Genomic DNA, 23,364 nt, shown 5'->3' on the forward strand with positions numbered 1-23,364 from the left:
CTTTGACCTAGCTCAAAGTTTGGAGCCCACCTTCCAGCCCGAGCATTTGGCAAGACAGGAACATAAAGTAAGCGGGACTAATATACGACGTTTTCAGCTCACGGCTTAAATTCGAAGTACTGAAACTGAGTCCAAGACAAGATATTCAAGACAGAGCCCTAGAAGAACGACCACACTGGAGTAAGAATAAAACTACAAGAAAGTGAAATAAGAACCTCTGCAACTTATTACTTATTTCCTTTTTCCTCCTTTATCCCGCTCCCTCTCCACCCACTTCCCCGCCCACTTTGCTATCCCGCGTCCAGTTGGTGAAGATAAGTTCCGGAAAGAGAAAGTCCATCCGGGTGCTATGTCAGGCAGGACGGAAGGGCGTGGTTTAAGTCGTCACCCTGAGAGGTGGTGGCAAAGAAAGCATCGACTCAAGGGACTGAACACTCTGACGAAAGGACCATAAAAGCACCATGTTAAGGGAAAGGGGAGAATGTATTTATAAACTTCCTTTTGAGACAGAAATATTATTTATAGAGTTGAAATACAGAAACGAAACATAATAGTGGACTTATATCCACTCTTCTCTTTCTATGTTTCTTCTATATTTATTAATCCTGACAAACTTTCCCTCTTAAAGGTTTTTTCTCCCCCTGCGTGTGTACACAGATGGTAGAGTCCCGAGGCGTGCGCAACCGCAGAGGGTTCGGGGCGGTGCCGGTGAGGGGCGGGTGACTCAGTGGCCGTCGCTGCCATTTTAAGTTGTTTGTTCTTCCTTCTCCTCTCAAACGCGACTCTGCCCCGGACCTGGGAGGCGCTCGAGGCCGCCGCCGCTTCAGCAGCCACCATTGGTGGGGAACGAAGCTGTGCCACCTCGGACGCTCACCATCCGTTTCTGCTTTTCCCCTCTGCGTGTCTCCTCGACCTCCTTTGCTGAGAGCCGGACCTTGATCGTGAAGGAAGAGAGATTCGAGAGCAGATGCTTGAACTGAACTTTATCTTGGGGGGTTTACTTCGTTGACAGACCCCTTAGCACAGGGCTCCCCTTCCCTTCCTCCCCTCCCCCTCACTTTCATAGCATTCCTACACCCCTCCTCTCGTTTCCCTTTTCTTTCTCTCCAGTCCTGCTTCTTCCGCGTCCTTCCCCTCCGCCGCCGCCCGGGGCGCCGAGCCAGACTATGGGTCCCAGGTGGGGGCTGAGCGGCGGCAGCAGCGCGGGCGGCCTGGTCACAGTGCGCACTGCAGCGGGGATGGAGGGGCTCAGTTGGCTGGTGGTTTTCTCTTGACATGGCTCCTGCCAGTGCTGCGAGCAGCGCCCCCGCCGCCGCCTCCTCTTCCGCCGCCGCCACCGCTCCGCCAGCAGGCTGCGGCTAGAGGGCCCGAGCCCCGCCCGAGAGTCGGTCAGTGAGTCCCGGTCTCTGCGGGGACAGGGAGGGGATTTCCCTGTCACCTACGCCCCCGCCGCCCCATTTCCACCCCCTGCCTCCTCGGGAAACTGACGACCCCACCCCAAACAATCCAAACTCGGGAAACATGGTCTGTTCAACGTGAGGGAGCTAATCTGGATTCCGGAAACCTCATTTTCCTTTCTTTTTTTTGGGGGGGGGAGGGTGGGCTTAACTTTACAAAGTAATTCATAATAACCCATTAATTTCCTTCCCATTGATCCTACTCACTTATCCTCTCCCGCCTACTCTATCCGAGTGGGAATTGTTTCCACGATGAAATGAGAGAAAACGTGAGCGATCCATCGTCTCCCCCGTATTGCGAGTGAGTCGCTGCCGCTGAAGGCAAGGGGTGGGGTTGGGACCTAGGGGTAGAAGGCAGGTGGTCCCCGGGCACTGCCTGGGATTTGGGAGAAGACCCCGCCGCCTTTGGCTCAGCAATGCTCACCAGAAGATAATTCGCGCTTCCTATCATCCTGAAAGAAGATAGATTCATAGGGAAGGGTCCCTTGGGGAATGTAGGATTCTGCAGGTCTAGGGGTGTTGGGATCCCGAGCTTTACTGAGGTCTGACCACAGAGCTGGAATAATTACTCAATCGTGTTTTATCCTTTTCTCTTTGCCATCATGCTTCTCCTTGGCAGCAGCCTTAGCAGCCGCCTGAGGGTGAAAATGGGGGTGATGGGGAAATTGGTAATGACTCCGCTGTTTTTTCTCGTGGCTCCTTTGGGCAACAGCTGCCCGCCCCCGTTATATACTGTAGTTGATTGCTGGGAATATCTAGACCTCACCCCTTCCTTCTTTACCGATTTTGCACTTTCCTCTTTGCTCACGACCAAGTGTAATCAATAACAAGCACTGACAATACATAGCAATAGTGAAATCTGAAATAACGAAGAATTAATTCGGTACTACAGCCATGGATCTGGCTGGGTAAACTCTACAATTGGATATTTCAGTTTCATTCACCTACCCTGTTCCGGTGGTGTTTTGTTTTGGGTTTTTGTTTGTTTTTTGTTTTTAATTTCTTGTTTTGATTTTGTCTTTGGAAAACAAGGATCACACTCTTCCCCCTTCCTGTTCCTTTTCGTAATCCCCATTTCTTTATAGGGGGGGGGAATCTAAATGGGTTTTAAGGATTTTTAGACTGGTGTCAGCTGTCTCTTATTGCACACCTAAATCCTGAGAATAGGCTTTCGTTTTCCCCCAAAAGCCTTTTACTTTGGTAATTCAGCCAAATGTATTTTCCAAAAAGTTAGTTCAGGTATTCCCCCCCCCCTTTCTTTTCCTTCCTCATCTTCCTTTCCCTCCATCTGACTCCCAGACGTTATTGTCCAAACATGACTGGACAGCAGCTTTTGTTCCTTGACCCTGTAATATGACAGTCTGCTAATATTGCCAGGAGGTGCAGTTTTTTGGTTACAGTTGTGATTTTAGCAATTCAGTCATATTAGCAGGGGAGAAAATGACTTGTTTCTGTTGTACTTGAGTCTTAAGAAAAAGTGCCCATAGTTTAGCGACAATTTCCAAAGGCTTTAGTACCACCTGTATTTCAAAATGGGGGACCCAAACTCCCGGAAGAAACAAGCTTTGAACAGACTACGTGCTCAGCTTAGAAAGAAAAAAGAATCTCTAGCTGACCAGTTTGACTTCAAGATGTATATTGCCTTTGTATTCAAGGAGAAGGTAATTTAAAGTTCTTAAATGTCAATTAGCCTAAGTGATTTTTATGATAAGTGTTATCATTTACTTTTTAGTATTGTTAGGTTGAAAAGTCTGCTTTGTGTGCTCAGTAGATGATTCTATAGATTGTTTGCTATACAGCTGTGAATGAGTGACTTGAATATTCATTGGTTGAAAAAAGTTTAGGGTCTGCATATCATATGTATTTAGTTTGTGAAATTACATAGGAAGCTTCATAATGGAATTTAAAGATTATGCTATAAAGTAGAAATAGATCAAAAGTGTTAGATTGTAATCCAAATGTTATGTTAGAAATCAGCCTGTATTTTTCTCAACTTCATGATGTACGTGTGTTTTATGCTATAAAATTCAAAGCTTTCCAAAGAGGAAGTTTAAATTTCTTTGGTGGGAATTATAGTTTCAGTTAAACAACTTGAGTAGCAAGCAGCAAGCTGTTGAACAGTCAGGATGTAATATAAGTAAACAACAATTTTTTGAACTTAAACACTCTATGAAAAAATCAACAAGGCTGTTTGACTTGAAATTATGTTACCAGTAGGAGTAAGTACTTTTATTTCTGTAGGTAAATTGGGAGCTAATTTCAGATCAGCTCAGAAATACAGTAATACAGTTTAGTAATACAGAAATACTGTTTAGTAATTTGAATTTAGGAACATTCTTAATTGATAGGGTAGAGTAGTGTAAAACAGTTTTAAAAAATGCTTATCTTGAAGTTATACCACAGAATCACGTTCTCCCAAAGATTTTGCACCATTTTCTCGTTTTTAATAAAGATTTAAAATTGAAAAGATCAGTTTTTGTAGAAGATATGAGTAGGTTCACTAGAAAATGGATTTAGAAGTGGTGAGACTAGGTCTTTGTATTTAATCGAGAAGGTTCCCAACACTGTACCATTTGTTTTAACGTGTTGAAACTGTTCTGTGAATGGACAGTACCTATGCAATTCATGAGTAGTAGATTATCTTCCATATATAGAATGTTCTACATGAGGTTGAGTACTTGGTTTTACTTGATCTTGAAACTTGCCTTTGGTAGAATTTTTTTCTCCCCTTTTAAATATTGACATTTGTGTGGTTAAAAAATACCCAGGAAGAGAAAGAAAGCTTAACATGTTGTTTGTTATGTGCCGTCGATTCATTTGCAAATTACCAGCAACAGGTGATTGGTGAATACAGGTGATTGGTGAATATACAATATTACTATAAACCCAGGAACTTGGAAATTCTGTGGAGTAGAAATAATCAACCTCTCTGAAAAAAATCTTTATTTTACTTTCACGGGTAAAATGACTTGAAGCAGATAAAGAATTTTGCTGAGTTGGAATTAATATGTTTAACATTGTTTTGTGTAGAGAAAGTTAAAAGACACTGTCCTACCAATGGATTTTAAAAGGTGGGGTTTTTTTTTCTTTTAGAAGAAAAAATCAGCACTTTTTGAAGTGTCTGAAGTTATACCAGTCATGACAAATAATTATGAAGAAAATATCCTGAAAGGTGTGCGAGATTCCAGCTATTCCTTAGAAAGTTCCATAGAGCTTTTACAGAAGGATGTGGTACAGCTCCATGCTCCAAGATACCAATCTATGAGAAGGGTAAGTTTTTGAGTCTTGATTTGTTAGGCAAGTTTTCTTATATTGAACTTGCTTCCTCCTGTCTCATAAAAATGGGTAATTAACTGTGATGGTGAATATCTGTAGGCAGTACAAGTTTGGATACCCAGAAACCAAAGTTTTTATAAGGTTCATAAAACGTGACAGATCTTGTATGTAAGTGTGAGTTTAACATTTTAAAACTTTATTGTGGTAAAATGAACATTTGCAATTTTCACATGTAAAGTGAGTTTGAATATTCAATTAATAGCCTTTCTAGCCATAGAACTGTGATCTAGCCTCCAGAATTTGACACATTTCCATCATGTTTTCAAACTCCTAGTTTAAATATCTGCTATGTTTATGTTTTAACACATATTTCGGGCATGTTGCTAGCAGAGGCTGTTCTTGGGGAGAAACATGATGCTCGGAAAGGTAGAGGGCAAAGGAGAGGAACACCCTTAACCAGGTAGATTGACATGATGACTACTGCATTCGGCTTTATAATGTGTCTGGAAGTGTGAGGCTAGGATAGGACAGGGTTCAGATCTGTTTTTCATAGGGTCGCTATGGTTTATACTGTACTCGATAGCACCTAACAACAATTGTGTTTGTAGTTTTAGAAAGAGAAACAGCAAATCCCTTGCCTTTGAGTCTGTTCCAATTCATGGCAACTCTTGTATGCCAATAGTATTGTTCTTGTTCCTGGAGTTTTCAGTTGCTGATATTTAAAATTAGATCACTAGGCCTTTCTTACAAGATGTCTCTAGGAGTGCCTGAACTTTTGTTAGCCACTGAGCTTTAAAAGTCAGTTTCAAATAAAACATGTATAGATAACTTTGTTTATGTGGTGTTAGTAATGTTTTTCTTTTATTGGAGAAGCCTAACATCATACCTCTTGATAAATAAGAAACTTAGCATGTTGTATATATTGGTGCTAACCTTCTAAACTTCTGCTGCATATTGAGAGTAACTATTATGTACTTGGGCAAAAGATCCTCACCATTAATAATAAGATAACCATGTACTGGTTTGGTAAAAGGCTTATTAGTCTTTAAAATTGTGTGTTGGGACTTTGATAATGAAGGGGAGCAAGAATGTAGAAAACATAGTATCCTATCATTATATATAAAAAATAGCATTTCACCCATAATAAGGAAATCCCATGATTATTGCTAGATGATTTTACTTAAACACGTTCTTGTTTTAAAAACTAAAATAAAGCTATGGGGACTTAACAAAGCTAGAGCTTTACACACAGCCATGATGGTCAAGACAGTGTGGTACTTGTACACTAACAGACACATAGATCAGTGGAGTAGAATTGAGAAGCCAGAAATCTGCTCCTCTACCTATGGTCAGCTGATTTTAGAAAAGGAGACAAAGTCAGTTAAGTGGGGAAATAAAAAAGCCTCTTTAAAAAATGGTGTTGGCAGAATTGGGAAACTATAGAAAACTCAAGCAAGACCCACACCTCACACAATACACAAAGCCAAACTCAAAGTGATCAAGGATCTAAAACCAAGGACTAGAACTCTAGAAACCCTAATCCATAATATGAACAATCTTCCAAGCACCCTGAAGAACCTACAACTGGGAGAGAACAAAATAGATGAATGGGACCATCTTAAAACCAAATCCCTATGCACATCAAAAAACTTCTCCAACAGGGTAAAAATGAAACATACGGATTGGGAGAAAATATTTGGCAATGATATGTGATAAGGGACCTATATATAAAATGTATAGAATACTCCAGCACCTTAACAAGAAAAAGGTCAACAACTCAGTTGCAAACGGGCCCAGGATATGAATAGACACTTCATTAGAGAAGATATTCAGATGGCAGACAGACACATGAAGAAATGTTAAAAATCCCTAGCTATCAGAGAGCTGGAAATCAAAACAATTAAGATACCATCTCACCCCATTAACAGAAGCAAAGTTCAGTAGACTAGCAAACAACAAATGCTGTTGAAGTTGTGGAGAGAGTAGAACTCTTATTCACTGCTGTGGGAGTGTTAAATGGCAAACTCTATGGAAAGCAGTCTGACACTTCCTCAAAAAGTTGGAAATAGACCATTGGTCCCAGCAATTCCACTATTAGGAATATCCCTAAAGAAAGTAGAGCTGCCACCCAAACAGATACATGCACACTCATGTTTATTGCTGCGTTATCCACAACAGCAAAGAAATGCACACAACCCAAATCTCATCAGCAAATGAGTGGATGGATAAAAAACTATGGTATATTCACACAAAGGAATACTGCACACTACATATCACTGAAGAACAAGGAACTGTAAAACATTCCATAACATAGGTGACCCTGGAGGATATTATGCTTAGTGAAATATTTCCGTCCAAAAGGACAAATACGGCAAAACACCACTGGTATAAAACTTGGGGAGAAACTAGGAAAAGAAGGGATAGATAATAAACAATACGTTGGAACAGATGAAGGAAAGAATTGTTTAAAAGGAATGTATGATTAGGTGTTATTTGTATGACAATAGTCCAGAAAAGAGGTGCATAACAAAGTGTACTAGGGGAAGGGTGGGGGTAAGAGAAGAAAATGTGTAGCAATGATTGAAAATCCAGCTTCTTTGTAAACTTTCATTAAAATCACAATTTAAAAAGTTATAAAATATTTAAAGAACCTCGTGTGCTAAAGCACTCACACAAACTAAAGCTTTAGTAGTTTTCAGCAAGCATTGGTGAATCTAGGCCTTGATGTGAAAAAAATGTTGGGGTCTGAGTGACTTTCGGGTGGAATTTACAGACTAAAACTTAGAACTGGGTCATTTGACATTCTTTTTTTTTTTTTTTAGGATGTAATTGGCTGTACTCAGGAGATGGATTTCATTCTTTGGCCTCGGAATGACATTGAAAAAATTGTCTGTCTCCTGTTTTCTAGGTGGAAGGAATCTGATGAGCCTTTTAGGCCTGTTCAGGTATTTTATTCTAATAAAAATATAAAGAACACTTCAGTAAATGAAAACTTATGAAAGAGGATCTAACTAGAGACATTCTTCAGAAAAAAGCTAATAAGTTTTGCTTTCATAAGTTCCTCATGTCTTTTTGGATGTTGTGATGGGAAAGGAGAAAGCATTTGAATTTTGCTGAATTAAGATTGAGGTGATATCTATGTCTTTGAATTTGTGACCAGATAAAATATTTTAAGGTAGATATATTTGTTTTTGTTGTTGTGTAGTGACAGTCGGAACTGACCCATAGCTCACCGTCAGTTTTCAGAGACTGTTAATCACAGGGGAGGAGATTGCCCATCCTTCTGAGGAGCAGCTGGTGGTCTTGAACTGCTTGCCTTTGAGATTGCAGCACAATTGCTTGCCACTAGGCCACCAGAGCTCAGTATTTACTAATTGATACATTTCAACAAACAGATGCTACCCTAGATGTCCTCACCAAGTTATGCCAAGAAATCAGGAGGACAACTGACTGGCAGAGATCTATATTCTCATTCTAAAGAAAGGTGATCCGACAGAGTGTGGATATTCTCAAACAGTATCATTAATAGCATATGCAAGATTCGGTTGAAGATTCTCCAAAACAGTTGGAACAGCACATCAACAGAGAACTGTCTGAAGTGCAGGCTGGGTTTAGAAGAGGCCGGTACTGGGATACTGTAGCAAGATGGATCTTGGCTGAAAGCAGGGAGTACCAGAGGAACGTCTGTGTTTCATTGTCTATGCAAAGGTGTTTGACTGTGGACCACAACAAACTGGCTGATTCTGAGAAGAATGGGAACACTTGATCTTGGTTATGCAAAACCTATACTTGAACTAGGATACAGTTGTTAGAACAGAGCAAGGAAACACTGCGTGGTTCAAAATTGGGAAGAGTGTGCGATAGAGATGTATCCTATCTCCATACCTTTTCAATCTAGATGGAGAGCAGATTATTTGGGAAACTAGGCTCTATAAGGAGAAATGTAGCATCAGGATTGGAATTACACTCATCAACAATCTGCGTTATGCAGGTGACATAACCCTGCTGAAATTGAGGAGGACCTGAAGTTCTTGCTGCAGAAGGTCAAGGACTGCAGCCTTCAATATTAAAGCTCAACATCAAGAAAACAAAGATGCTCACTGCTGGGCCGATTGGCAACATCATGATAAATGGTGAAGATTTATGTCCTCAATAACCCAATGGAAGGATGTCTTGATTCAAAATTACTTGAGTGTGTGTGGATCAAAAAATCTATAGGATAAGAAACTCAGATGTCGTAGTGGATTAAGTATTGGCCCATTGGGAAAAAATAAAACAACCACAACCCACCTCAAAAAACAGTTGCTTTGAGTCAGCTCTAGCTCATGACAACCTCATGTATTTAAAGTAGAATTATTCTATAAGGTTTTCAGCAGTTTGTTTGGGTTTGTTGTGGGGTTTTTTTTTTTTACTTCTTTTTTTTTTGGAGGTAGATTATCAGACCTTTCTTTAGAGGTATTTCTGAGTTGAGCTTTCAACCATTCTGCTAATGGCTAAGCATGTTAACCATTTGTATCACACAAAGATTGTATCTGTGTATTTATGTCTTGGAATGAATAGCTGATTAGCATGACTCAAATTTAAGTTGCGTACAAAAGAAGTGAGAATGAAAGAAGGGAAAAAGTTTGTGAACTGTTACAGGGCATGTCTTCCAAGCCCCTAATTTATATTTCGTTGTCACAGCGACCTTATGTACAACAACCCTACACCCTGCTCTATCTCTTGCCAGTCTTACTTGTCTCTGACACACCTATCCCCATTATCACAGTGACTGAATCAGTCCATCTCATCAAGGGTCTTCCTCTCCTGTGCTGTCCCTCCACCCTCTCATGCATGACATCCCTCTCCCAAGGACTGATTCCACCTTGCAACATGTCCAAAGTATGTCAGACGAAGCTTCAGAATCCTTGCCTCCAAGGAGCAGCCTGGTTTCACCCTCTCTAGGGCGAACTTGTTTGTTCTACTAGAAGTCCATGTTATATTCAATACTCTTCTCCAGCCACACAGCTCAAAGTCACCAGTTCTACTTCTATCATCCATAGTCATTGCCCAGCTCTCTGATGCATAGCAAGTGATTGCAAAGACCATGGCTTCTCTCAGGTGCACCTTAGTCTCTAGACTGACATTGTTGCTCCTTAGTACCTTGGAGAGGTTTCTAACAGAAGACTTTTCCATCGCATTAAGTCTTTTATTGTCCAGAGTGCTGATTGTAGAGCCACACAAACCGAAGCTGTCAACAATCTCAATCTCTTCATGATGCTGCCAGTCAGCCCAGTGGCGAAAATGTTTTCTTGATGCTGAGCTTCAGTCCATATTGAAGGCTATGACAGTCCCTCACCTTCTGCAGCAAGAACTTCAGGTCCTTCTCAATTTCAGCAAGCAGGGTTGTGTCATCTGCATAATGCAGTTGTTGTTGATTATACCTCCAATCCTGATGCCACACTTACCATAGAGTCCAGCCTCCTGGATAATCTGTTCCGCATATAGATTGAAAAGATAAGGAGATAGGACACCTCCTTGATGCATACCCTTCCCAATTTTGAATCATGCAGTGTTTCCTTCCTCTGTTCTGACACAATCAAGTGTTCGGGGATTCCCATTCTTCTCAGAGTCACCCACGGTTTGTTGTCCTCCACACAGTCAAATGCGTTCGTATAGTCAATGAAACAGACATTCATCTTGTACTCTGTGCTTTCAGCCAACATCCTCTGACATTAGCTATAATATCCCTAGTGCCGTGGTCTCTTCTAAATCCAGCCTGCACTTCAGGCAGTTCTCTGTTGTTGTGTAGTTCCAGTTGTTTTTGAGAACCTCCAGCAGAATATTTCTTGCATGTGATATCAATGATAATGTTTGATAATTTCCACACTCTGTCAGATCACCTTTCTTTGGAATGGGAACAAATACAGATCCTGCCAGTCAGTGGGCCAGGTGGTTGTCCTTCAGATTTCTCAGCACAACTTGATGAACACATACAGGGCAGCGTTTGTTTGTTAAAATGTGTCAATCATATACCATCAACTCCTGGGGCCTTATTTTTTGCCAATTGTTTAAGAGCATTTTGCACTTCATCACCACAGGCTCTTGCTCATACGTTGTTTCATGAAATTCTCCTGTGTCCATGAATTCCTTTTGGTACAATGACTCAGTGTACTCTTTCCATCTTTTTTAATGCCTCCTGGATCATTTAATAATCTGTCCAAAGCATCCTTAAGTATTACAACTCAAGGTTAGAATTTGTTCTTCAGTTCCTTGAGCTTAAGAAATGCTGAGCGAGTTCGGCCCTTTTGATTTTCTGACTCCAGTTCCTTGCACATTTCACGGTAATATTTTACTTTGTCTTCCCATGCTGTTCTCTATGTTAGTATTCCCCCCCCCCATAAAGAATTTCCCATTCAAAATTAGAAGTCCGTTATTCACCTTGTCACCTCAGCTTTCCATGAGACCTTATTTTGAATAAACTTGTCATGAGTTAGAAAGGATATTTTTTTTAGGCATTTTCTTAAATATTTTATATGTATTTTATCTAAGTCGTTGCAAGTCATTTATCAGCTTCATTATGCAGAGAAAGAGACTGACAAAGATTAGGTAATTAATGTGCTCAAGAACATTCTTTTGAGTGGCAATCAAGGTATAAACCTAGATTGATTAAAAAGCTTATGTTGATAACCCTTAAACTACTCTGAAAAGTTCCCTGTGTTAAAAAACTTTACAGTCTGGTCTGAAACTTTAAATATAAATAACCTGGATAAACATGAACATTCTTTAAACTTTAAAGTGCTTTAAAATCTAAATACTTTGGCAGTGAGCTTTACTATGAACGAAAAGATTGTTTTTAAATAATAAATTTCTAGTATATCCAGAGTACTATAAAATATATATTTCCTAAAGCTAATGGCCCAGGTTGTCACTTCTACTATTAAAATATTTTATTACTTCTCTTTAGAATTTCTTCCAAGGGGAGCTCTGGTGGCCTAGTGGTAAGGAACTACAACTAGACTCTCAGAGGTTCACGGTTCGAATCCACCAGATGCTCTGCCGGGGAAGGAGGGACAATCTCCTCCTGTACCAGTCAGATCTGATTTGACGGTACACTCACACAAAAACAATAAAATAAAATAAAATAAAATAAATTAGAATTTCTTCCAGAAACCCTGTGAACTTGGTGAAACGAAAGTTATACAAGTGTTCAGGTCTTTTTGTTCATAGAATCACTGAGTCATCTATGACTCGACGGCACTTGATAAAAGCAACAGTGATCCTTATAAGAATTTTCATTTTTGTGTGGAACATTCCATCTTGTCCTTATTTACTGGACATCTCACATGCATAGCAAGTAATTGAAAAGACCATAGCCCGAATCAGATTCTTGAATCTGGACAATGAAAAAGGATGACAAAAGAATTCATGCCTTTCAGCTATGGTGTTGGACAACAGTACTGAATATCTCATGGACTACCAAAAGAACAGACAGTTATCTCTTGGAGAAAGTCTAGTCAGAGTGTTCCTTGGAGGCAAAGATGACAAATCTTTGTCTCATATACTTTTGTACATGTTTTTGTTGTTTTTAGATGCTGTCAAGTTGAGCATGGCTCATAGCGATGCTGTGAACAAAAGATCTGAACCCTGTTCTATCCTACGCCATCCTTACACACAAGAGCCCACTGAAGCAGTCACCTTCAACCCACCAGGTTTAGGGTCTTTCTTGTCTGTGCCGACCCTCTGCCTTTCATGTCCCTTCCCTAGGAATAGCCCCTCCGAGCAACATGTCCAAAGTATGTGAGTTGAAGCCTCATCATTCTTGCCTCCAAAGAGCACTCAAAGGGCATGTTTTTAGGAGAGGAATATAATGCTTGGAAAGGTGGGGGGTCAGTTAAAACGAGGATGACCCTCAACCAGATAGATTAACACAGAGACTACAGCAATCTGCTCGAGTATGTCCTATTATGAGAATGACACAGGATAGAGGACATAGTTAGGATCTATTCCTAGGGTTACTGTGGGTTGTACTAGATAGCACCTAACAACAATTCTTTCTCAAATTTCATGACTTACCTATTTTCAGTAGAATACAATTGAAACACACTTCATTTCTGTGTTATAATCTAATAGCGTCTTCTACCCATTAGTTTTTGCCATGTTGAAATACTTCAACTTCTGTTTGAACAATATATTGACTTTAATACAGTATATACCTTGTATTGTTCCTATTGTTAAATGCTCTCCAGTTGACTACAACTGGGTGTTCTGAACAACAGATTCAAACCTTAACCTACCTTGCACCATCCTAACAATATCCCACACGTCAGCCCCATAGTAAAGTCACTGTGTCGATCAATCTAGATCTTTTTTTTCCCCTTTCACTGACCCTGTGCCTTTCCCAGCATGATGTCTTTTTCCAAGTATTGGCCCCTCCTGAAAAAATGCCCCAAGTATGTGAGACAAAGTTTCATTATCCTTGTCTCTAAGGAACACCTAGGGTTTTTTTCCAAGATGGATTTGTTCTTTTGGTAGTTCATGGATATTCAGTTCTCTTCTCAAACATCTCAATTCAAAAGGTCTTGATTGTTACTCAGTCTTCCTTATTTATTGCCCAACTTTCAGATGCATAGGAAGGAATTGAAAATGCTGTGTCTAGGATCAAGTGAACCTTAGTGTTTAACTGATATCCTGACCATTCTGCATGATAGAGAGGTTCTTGGTGGCAGATTTTACCAGCTGAACACTTCTCTTTCGATTTCTTGCAATGGGTATCGTTTGTGGATCTGTTTTCTAGACTGGCGTTTGAACAGATTACTAGCCATTATGATTACCATTAGTGAATGGCTTACTAAACAATACTTTGTTCTATTTAAGAGGTTAGAAGTACAAATTCAGAGTACCTAGCTGGGGAAGACTTATCTTCTCTCTCAGTGATGTAGAAAAGTCCTTGTTTTCTTTAGCATCTGTAGGCCCAGGTGAACCTCTCTAAAAGTGGACATTTTTTATATATTTATATATGTATTTATATATGGCTTCCCATTTCAAATCTAGGTCTTTTTATATAAAAGTTCATAAGTTGTACAGGAATACAAAGGAAAGATTATTAAAGTTAGCATCTAAACATTTTTACTTTTTCAAAGACATTCTTAATTACATTAGCAAAGAAGTTACAGAGGAAATAAAATTAAGACAACAGAAATACAATGTTACCAAAGTAAGGAATTATTTGAGTCAAGTCTCTTTAAGTTTCTTAAATTCTAAATTGAACTTTGTCTTTTTATCTAGTATTTGGCCTCACAATGATAACCACAGAAATTTGTCATTACATAACTGCAGAGCCACAGAGTTTCATTTTCCAGCCAATTTGACTCATAACTTTAACCATCGCAGCCGTTATTACTCTCCCATCTAGTTGTATGTTACTTATTGTTAGTGTGAAGAACAGAAAGTAGATATTTTTGCTTTGTTGTAAACACAAAAACTGGATGATGAGGTAGCTGGTAAGTGAGGAGTAGATGTAGCCTGAGGTTGATTATTTTAAAGTATATAAAAAATTAAAAAAAAAAACATTAAGAGGTTCATAAATTTTATGAAACCCATCTCCAATGTGGAATTTGGAATTTATATAGAGTAGGCTTAACATTAAATCTTTTTACCATCCTCTGAGTTGGATAGAAGACTTGTTTTATAGATGAGAAAGCTGAAATTTACAAGTAGTAACTTGAGGATTTGTTACATCACTAGTGTCATAGAGGAACTAAATTTTAACTTTTGTTTTAAATAGCCACATATGGCTATTGGTTGCCATACTGGCAAAAGCATATGGGTTCAGTGGATGGATCAAGTAGTGTCACATTTTTGTAAAGTTTACATAAATATTTGTATTTGTCATTTAGGCTAAATTTGAATTTCATCACGGTGACTATGAAAAACAATTTCTGCATGTACTGAGCCGCAGGGACAAGACTGGAATTGTTGTCAACAATCCTACCCAGTCAGTCTTTCTCTTCATTGACAGACAGCACTTGCAGGTAATAAGTTTTATTTATTTGTGATTTGATTAAAAATTTATAGAACTTGGTATTCCATTCAGCCATTCATGCCTACTTTGTCTTAAGACATTGAATTCTGTACCCACATTATATCAGCAGTCTTCCTCTCATCTCCCATGTTTCCATTTTTCTTTCCTATCTTCTGAGCTTTGTTTTAACTAAGGCAAATGCTGCCCTTGTCATCTTGTATTATTGTTTGTTCTAAGGACTCTTTATTTCCCTGAAGTTACTTAACTCTCATTCTACCTGGGACCTTCTTTTTTGGAAACTCAGCTGAGGTAACTGGGTATTGTATAGTACTTCAGGTCTCCCTGTTGGTGAAGTTGTGGTTCATGGGGTCATTTGCCATGCACTATTTCTGTGCATCTTTACTTCCACCCCCCAACCCCCCACCCCAGATATGAATGAAGCACCTTAGATGATTGTTCTGTAGATGAGGGGGTTGCACCTTAGACATTTTTATGATTTTAAGTCTCCAGTAGATCCCTGGTGGTGTGTGCAGAACATTGTCTTTGTGGACTACGTTAATGGTCTTGATGTTACCCAAGATTATGATTCTGAGGTCTCATGACCAGCAATTCTTTTTCCCTCTGAGTGTTTGGCTATGGTTAAGAAATCTATGTAACTTTGTCCCCTTTTTGACTTATAATATACATGAGGATATTTGCAGTGAATACAAATGTACATAGAGAAATAGTATCAGACAAACCTATATATGATTTAAGATATAGTCCCTTTTATTTGCCTATATCTGTTTTGTTTATCTTACCCATATGCCTATACATAACCACTTGTAGGTTTATGGTTATTTGTAATGTAAGACTGCATGGAATGGCCAGTAATTTCTTCTTACTTCTCTATGCCTTTTTAAGTGATATAACACTACAATCTTCTTTTTTAAAAACAAAACAAAAAAACAACAACAACCCATATGTCCTGGGCTTGCCCTAGAACGGTGGCTCCCAAACTTAGTAGTACTTTTGAGACTATCTTGGAAACTTTTAGCAATCATGACTATAATTAAAATTTAAGAACTACTGCCTTGCAACAAGTAATAGATGTTGGAGAGGATGTCGTAAGAAAAGAACTCTTACACATTGTTGGTGGGATTGTAAAATGGTGCAACCATTCTGGAAGGTAGTTTGGCTCTTCCGCAAAAAAGCTGAACATAGAAATTCCATATGACCCAGCTCTTCCACTACTTGGAATATATCCTAAGAAAATGAGAACTGACTGAGGCACAAACTGAGATTTGTACACCAATGTTCATAGTAGCATTATTCCCCATAGCATGGAAACAGCCCATCTGTCCAACCACAAACAGATGGATTGAGAAATTAGGGTACATTCACACAGTGGAATACCATGTAGCACACAGGAGCAATAACTTTGTAAATTATTATCTAACTTGGGAGGGACTGGAGAACATTATGCTGCAAGACTGTTATGGTAGAATGAGTATGGGGGTGGGGGGATGGAAGCAGAGAAATGTGGATGTACAGAGTGTAGAGACAATTAATCATTGGATTGTACAATTTGATGGGTGAGGGAAATTGAAAGAATTTATTCAAATTTTTATTAGAATTTTGTAAATAAACTAAGAACTACTGCTGTGGAGCTTTTCTGGTCAGCAGGCCAGATTCAGTTGGGAACCTGTTAAAATGTAGAATCCTAGCTAGTCGTGGCCTTCTTAACCATCTTCAAGTAATACATTATATTTTGAAACGTATTAGCCTCTATCTTTTAAATCAGAATTTTAAGGAATCAGGTTACATTTGGAATTAAAAATATCTTCATATACTACAAGTAAGCAATTCCATTTTTTCCGTGGTTCAAAATTGGGAAGGGCGTACACCAGGGATGCATCCTATCTCCATACCTTTTCAACCTATATGCAGAACAGATTATCCGGGAGGCAGGGCTTTATGAGGATAAATGTGGGGTCAAGATTAGTGGACGATTTATCAATAATCTGTGTTATGCGGATGACACAACCCTGCTCGCTGAAACTGAGGAGGACCTGAAGCGCCTGCTGCAGAGTGTCAAGGACTGCAGCCTACAATATGGATTGAGGCTCAATGTCAAGAAGACAAAGATTCTCACCACTGGACCAATTGGCAGCATCAGGATGGATGGTGAAGAGATTGAGATTGTACACAGCTTTAGTTTGCTTGGCTCCATAGTCAACAGTCTTGGCACCAGCAGCCAGGAAGTTAAGGCGCATTGCCATGGGAAAGTCTGCTGTTAGGGACCTCTCCAAAGTGCTGAAGAGCAGTGGTGTCTCTCTGGAGACTAAGGTGCGTATGATACAGGCCATGGTCTTCGCAATCACCTGTTATGCATCAGAGAGTTGGACAATGACCAAGGAGGATAGAAGGAGAATTGATGCCTTTGAGCTGTGGTGCTGGAGAAGAGGATTGAGAATACCATGGACTGCTAGGAAAACAAACAGATTTGTCCTGGAAAGGGTTAAACCGGGTGGCTCCTTGGAGGCAAGGATTCTGAGGCTCCATCTAACATACTTTGGACATGTTGTGAGGAGAGACCGGTCCTTGGAGAGGGACATCATGTTTGGGAGGGTGGAGGGACAGCGCAGGAGAGGAAGGCCCTCTATGAGGTGGATTGATTCAGTGACTGGGATAATTGGGATGGGAGTGCCAGAGACAGTGAGATTGGCACAGGACAGAGCGGAGTTTAGGGCTGTTGTACATGGGGTCACTATGAGTCGCAGGCAACTCGACGGCACATAACAACAACAAGCAATTCCAATTTAAGCAGTTCTCCTAAGTATTCAAAATGGTTTCTAATTTTACAAAATACGGTTTATTCTCAGTCTCAGTTTATTTTACAATAATTCATAGTATGTTACTAACTTACAAAATCAATTTCATTCTTAACTGCTGGTTAGTAGGAATCAACTCATAGTAAAATGTACAGCAGATTTTTTGAGTCTATATATCACATGGGAGGAAATTGTCCATCTTTCTCCTGAAGAGTGACTGCTGGATTTGAATCACCAGAAAGTGCTGGCTGCCAGGCACGATAGTGAACATGGTAAACAGTAATTTTTGCCTTCAGGAAATTTTACATGGGAGACCTGTCCTTGGAAACTTAGGGTGGTTCTACTCTTGACTTGATGATACTGGATATTTTCGTATAATGTCAAATGTGTCAGTGCCTGGCCTTCTGGAAGGTTGCTTGGTTACCCTAATAATTGTGGACGAATTTGGTCTTCAGTGCTTAGTTTTCCTTAAGAAGATCCATGATGAAAGTCCACATTTCATTGTAAACTCTACATAACTTGAAAATGTATTTGTATTCTGTAAAAGAGTTCATGAGAGAGAGGCTATTAGAATGGCCAACACATACATAATGTATTATGGGCCAGGTTGTATGCTAAGCACTTTGCTTATAATCTTATAAAATCCTCATGACAATCCTCTGAGGTGAGAGTATTAATACTTTGATTTTAAAATTAAAGAAGCAAGCAATTGAGTAAAGTAATAAAAATCACTTAATCTTGTGCATTAATCATAATGCATGATTTATGGATTATGATTTATGACAAGGAATAAAGGAGAGCCTTGGGTAAGCAGGTGGGTTAAAGCCACATACTTGGAGTCAGTGGATTCCAATACAAATTACTGTGCAACCTTGTATAAGTAACTTATGTGAGCATATTCTTCTGTCATATTGATCTTCATAAAGTTGTTTGGTTGGAATGAATTTATATATATATACATAGGTTCATCTGCATATATAGACTTTCTCTAGAATGATTTCCCTCCTCATTCCTTTTTAAGAGATACTTTAGTGGTGTAGTTGGTTATGCATTGTGCTGTAAACTGAAAGTTTAACAAGTGAAATCACTAGCCACTCCACAGGAGAAAGATAGGCAATCTCCTTTCGTAAGGATTTGTAGGTGCTGAAACTTGATGAAAGATTGCTGAGTCAGAATTAACTCCATGGCAGTGAGTGTGGAGAAAATTACTTCAGTAGATATGGAGTTCAGATTTTTATCTCAGTCGAATAGCAGTGGTTGGTTGTGAAAACACCTAGCGTACTTATTTACCACAAGTTTGGTTTTCAAATAGTTAATACTTTTCTTACTTTATTCTACCCCTTTGCCCCAGGACATACTTAGATATTTCATTTCTACTTTTGTATAGCAAAAGCCTTGTGTAACAAGGCTCTTATTCTGACTTAAGTTTCTTGTGAGCAATGACCATATTTTATTCCTTATTCTGTGTACTTTATTATAGGTTATTAAGAATATTACAATTCTTCCCTTTCTAGACTCCAAAAAACAAAGCTACAATCTTCAAGTTATGCAGCATCTGCCTCTACCTGCCACAAGAGCAGCTCACCCACTGGGCAGTTGGCACCATAGAGGATCACCTCCGTCCTTACATGCCAGAATAGAGCACTGACCAGCAAAATGGAGAAGATCAAAGAATGCAGCAGCAATGTTTTCTTGTTTTCTTACCACTTTATTCTTTCAGAGTTTAAGGAAAATGGACTCATGCACAGACACTATGCATTTTGAAACTTGTTCATTCTGGATTTTTTTAGAAAATCATTTGTATCTCAGAACTTAAAAAAATTAGATGTCTTCTGCACGGACTGTGAAAGAAGATGCTTTGCATATTTGCTGCACTGCATCAGCATCTTACTAAAAATGTGATGGGAAAGGACTATTGTACATTGAAATGCTTAGATGTATCTGAAAGCAGAAGGTGATACTCACTTTTGATGATCTTTCCATTAATGCTGGTTTTTGCCTGTTTGACATCTGTCATCAGAATTTAGAGGGTGAGAAGTGAATGTAACAGGTATAATAACATTTTAAAAAAATGTAATAGCTTTGCTATAATCACCGTTGTTCCAGAGCACTGTCAGATTCATTCTAACAAGAAGTGGTTGTTTAAAAAAAGCAACAAATCAACAACAAAACAACCATGGGAAAGAAATCTTAAATGAAAAAAAGCATCTCATTGTAGGCATTCTTGCCTCATATTTTACTGGGCTGTGTTTGTTTCCTGGTACTCATAAATATATGTTGGGTTTTTTTTCCAGATCTCTTTCCCCAGTTGCTGTTATAAAGTATTCTGCTAAGTGTAGTTACAGTTACACACATTCAAGCAGATCTGAGGTCTGACTGATGTAGCTAATGCAGCTATAAACTGAGAATATATTCATAGCTGAAGAAACAGTGATAGGTAGAAGTTTCTCCTTTTTTGACATTTGTTTTATTTTGTTTTGGGGTTTTAAAGAGAGTTTTATTACAAAGAAAAAATTCAGTAAATTGTGAATAAATACTGGTTTCTACACCATGTTAAAGTTTTTGGGGAGAAAGAAAATTGAGATCTTAAATTTAAACAAAAATTGAAGGTCAAAAGGCAGAATTCATTTTGTGCAATGAATATAAGGAAAGACTACTGTATAGTTTTATGTTTTGTTTTCTTTCAGATGAAGAAAAGCTTTGCAAGGGTTGCATACTTACTGGAGTAAATCTGAATGATCCTACTCCTCCAGAGTAAAACTAGTGCTTACCGGTTTCCAGTTGTATTTAGCTTCTGGTTGGAATTTGAAAAATGAAAACCTAAATAAAATAGGTGCAAATCCCCTGACTATTCAGGTGAATACAAAAAACGTGTAGTAGTAGTTTTTTTTCTCAAGTAACGGAATAAATATTATTTTACTGTTAATTACCGTGATGATCTTAATATAGCAGAATGGAACATTGCCTACTCTTGTGCCATCTTTCATGACTATTGGTATTTATAATTTATGTTAAACAATCAGTAAATTGGGGGTAGAGCTGCGGGTATTTGAGCCAAAATAGCTAATCAGAGTATATTATTAGCTTTAAAAAGATAGCAGATTGGCCATATGTCTTGCTTCATGGCAAAGGGAAAAAAACCCCACAGATTCTCATCAGTTGACTAGAGTCTGTCTAAAATAACATGAATATCTTATCATGGTCAGGTATTGGTCTACTTAATGTGATGCCAAAAAAATTCATCAAGTGGTTAGTATGGTGACTTCTGAACTTCTGAGATAGATGCAAGCAATGTTAAAATGGTCTTCAGCATAAGTCCCAAGTACACAGATAGTCTCTTACAACAACAGGAAAATGAATTACTAAAAATATAGGAAATTAACATTTGTGTTATATTTCATATAATATTTAAGTTGTGCCAGTATCCTTGAAAGAGTCCTGCCCTCTTCCTCTAGAAAGTCTCTTTCTGTCCTTTCCGCAGACACAGCTAATAAAATGAAACCAAACCAAACCAACCCACTGCTGTCAAGCTGATTCTGACTCAAAACAGCCTTGCAGAACTGCCCGTTGGGTCTCCAAAGCTTTAACTTTGTCAATCCAAACAACATTATCTCCTAGTGGTTGGTGGGTTGGAACTGTTAACCTTAAGGTTAGCAGCTAACTCTGAAAATTGCTTTGTCATCAGGGCTCCCTGCCACTACTTGCTGCTGTCTAGTTCATTCATGGCAACCCTCCCATGGGTTTCTAAGCATGTAAATATTTGAGGGAGGAGATAACATCATCTTACTACCATTCTGGGTGAGGGAATCTTCTGGTTAACAGTTCAAGACATTAACACAATGTGACCGACCAGAACTAAACCCCATGCTGTTGACCTGGTGTAGCCTTAGACACCATCAGGTTAGATACCATCTGAGGCCATAAATCTTTACAGGACACAACTATCCCCCTTTATCCCACAAAACAGCTGGTGGATTCCAACTGCCAGCCTTGAGTTAGCAGTTTAACAGTGCATCACATCACCAGGGTTCCTCATTCTATTACAAGAAACAGTTTAATTTAGGTTAAGGAGGTCACTTGGTTTCCAAATTTTCTTATTTTCCTTAAATAAAAATTTATTCTTTCCTTGTAATGGAAGTGTTGCTTGAGACTCCTTGACCTACTGGAAGGTCCACTGTGAGTCAGTACCAATTCAAAGGCCCATAACAGTAACGTTCTTGTACATTATGTGCTGTTGAGTAAGAGTCATAGTGACTGAACAGCAGATCTGTCTCATGCCACCATCATCTCTGATCTGCAAGGCCAATGTTAAAAATTACTTTGTCAGTTGTTCACGTTAAGGGTTTGTCTTCTGCTTTTTTCCTGACCCTCTGTCTTTCGAAGCATGATGGCTTTTTCCAAGAACTGACCCTGCTAACAATATGCCCAAAATAAGAGACGAATGGTGGGGAGCTCTGGTGGCCTAGAGGTAAGAAACTGCTGCAATCCCAAAGGTGCATGGTTCGAATCCAGATGCTCTGCTGGAGGAGGAGGTGCCAGTGCTAGTCGGGTCTGATTCGACAGAGCAGGGGTCCAGGGTAACAAAACCAAAATACGTGAGATGGATGAAGTTTGACCATGCTTGCCTTTAAGTATCACCTTGGCTGTACTTTCTCTAAAACATAATTTGTTCTTTTGGCAGTCCATGAAATATTCAGTACAACTCAAAAGGCATAGATTCTTAGCCAAAATTCACTGCATTAGAGTCAAAAACCTTTGACAATGGGCTGTCTTAACTACTTTCCTATTATAGGTAGTGAGAAAGTTTTCTGACATTTTTACATTATATAGGTTCCAGCTTGCTTAAGTTTTAGTATTAACAAATTCTCATTCAAAAGTACCCCATTGGAACTCTATTATTAATATGATTTGCCTAACTTTCATAACATTTTTAGACCATTTGTCTCAAACTTTCTTAAATATTTTTGAACAGCGAGTTACTATAATCAAGGATGCTTTAGGCAGAACATTAAATGATCCAGTCACTGTATCAAAAATAATTGGCAGACACAGAAGAATTTAATGAAACAACATATGAGCAAGAGCCTATGGTGATGAAGAAGTTCAAGCTCCTTTGAAGGAAATAGCAAAAAATAAGGCCCCAGGAAAAGATGGAATACCAATTGACGTATTTCAACAGACAGATGCTGCCCTGGATGTGCTCACCAAGTTGTGCCAAGAAATCTGGAAAATAAAGAGGCTGGGCTCTACGAAGAGTGTGGCATCAGGATTGGTGGAAGGTGGAAGATCTATTAACAATTTGTGTTATGCAGATGACACAACTGCTTGCTGAAACTGAGGAGGACCTCATGCACTTACTGGAGAGGGTCAAGGACTGCAGCCTTCAGTATGGCTCAATGTCAAGAAGACAAAGATTCTCACCAAGGGACCAATTGGCAACATTAGGGTGGATGGTGAAGAGGTTGAGATTGTTAACAACTTTAGTTTGCTTGGCTCCATGGTCAACACCCTTGGCACCAGCAGCCAGGAAATTAAAAGACGTATTGCGATGGGAAAGTCTGCTGTTAGGGACTGCTCCAAAGTACTGAAGAGCAATGGTGTCTCTCTGGAGACTAAGGTGTGTCTGATACAGGCTATGGTCTTTGCAATCCCTTGTTATGCATCAGAGAGTTGGACACTGACTAGGGAATAGAAGAATTGATGCCTTTGAGCTGTGGTGCTGGAGAAGAGTATTGAATGTACCATGAACTGCCAAGAAAACAGATTCAACTTGGAGAGGGTTAAACCAGGCTGCTCCTTGGAGGCAAGGATTCTG

General features: G+C 39.2%; 1 protein-coding gene across 1 annotated transcript; it reads left to right on the plus strand.

Moving 5' to 3' along the window:
- Positions 1-2,460: 2,460 nt before the first annotated feature.
- On the plus strand, positions 2,461-20,414 carry LOC102860104 (chromosome unknown open reading frame, human C6orf62). Its single transcript, XM_006888649.1, has 5 exons — positions 2,461-3,118; positions 4,551-4,727; positions 7,556-7,678; positions 14,612-14,746; positions 19,064-20,414. The coding sequence occupies exons 1-5, from the start codon at positions 2,990-2,992 to the stop codon at positions 19,187-19,189; spliced, it is 690 nt and encodes a 229-aa protein (XP_006888711.1). The 5' UTR covers positions 2,461-2,989; the 3' UTR covers positions 19,190-20,414.
- The last annotated feature ends 2,950 nt before the right edge of the window (positions 20,415-23,364 follow it).

This window comes from Elephantulus edwardii, unplaced genomic scaffold (genome assembly GCF_000299155.1).
Source record: "Elephantulus edwardii isolate Elephantulus edwardi_28Jun2011 unplaced genomic scaffold, EleEdw1.0 scaffold00070, whole genome shotgun sequence".
In the NCBI taxonomy this organism is placed as follows: Eukaryota; Metazoa; Chordata; class Mammalia; order Macroscelidea; family Macroscelididae; genus Elephantulus; species Elephantulus edwardii.

What these genes read in the sequence shown, in the direction of transcription:
- LOC102860104 (XM_006888649.1), top strand. Translation starts at nt 2,990, where the DNA reads ATGGGGGACCCAAACTCCCGGAAGAAACAAGCTTTGAACAGACTACGT. An exon ending in CCTTTGTATTCAAGGAGAAG is followed by an intron (nt 3,119 to 4,550) that starts GTAATTTAAAGT and finishes TTTTTCTTTTAG; the next exon opens with AAGAAAAAATCAGCACTTTT. An exon ending in AGCCTTTTAGGCCTGTTCAG is followed by an intron (nt 7,679 to 14,611) that starts GTATTTTATTCT and finishes TTTGTCATTTAG; the next exon opens with GCTAAATTTGAATTTCATCA.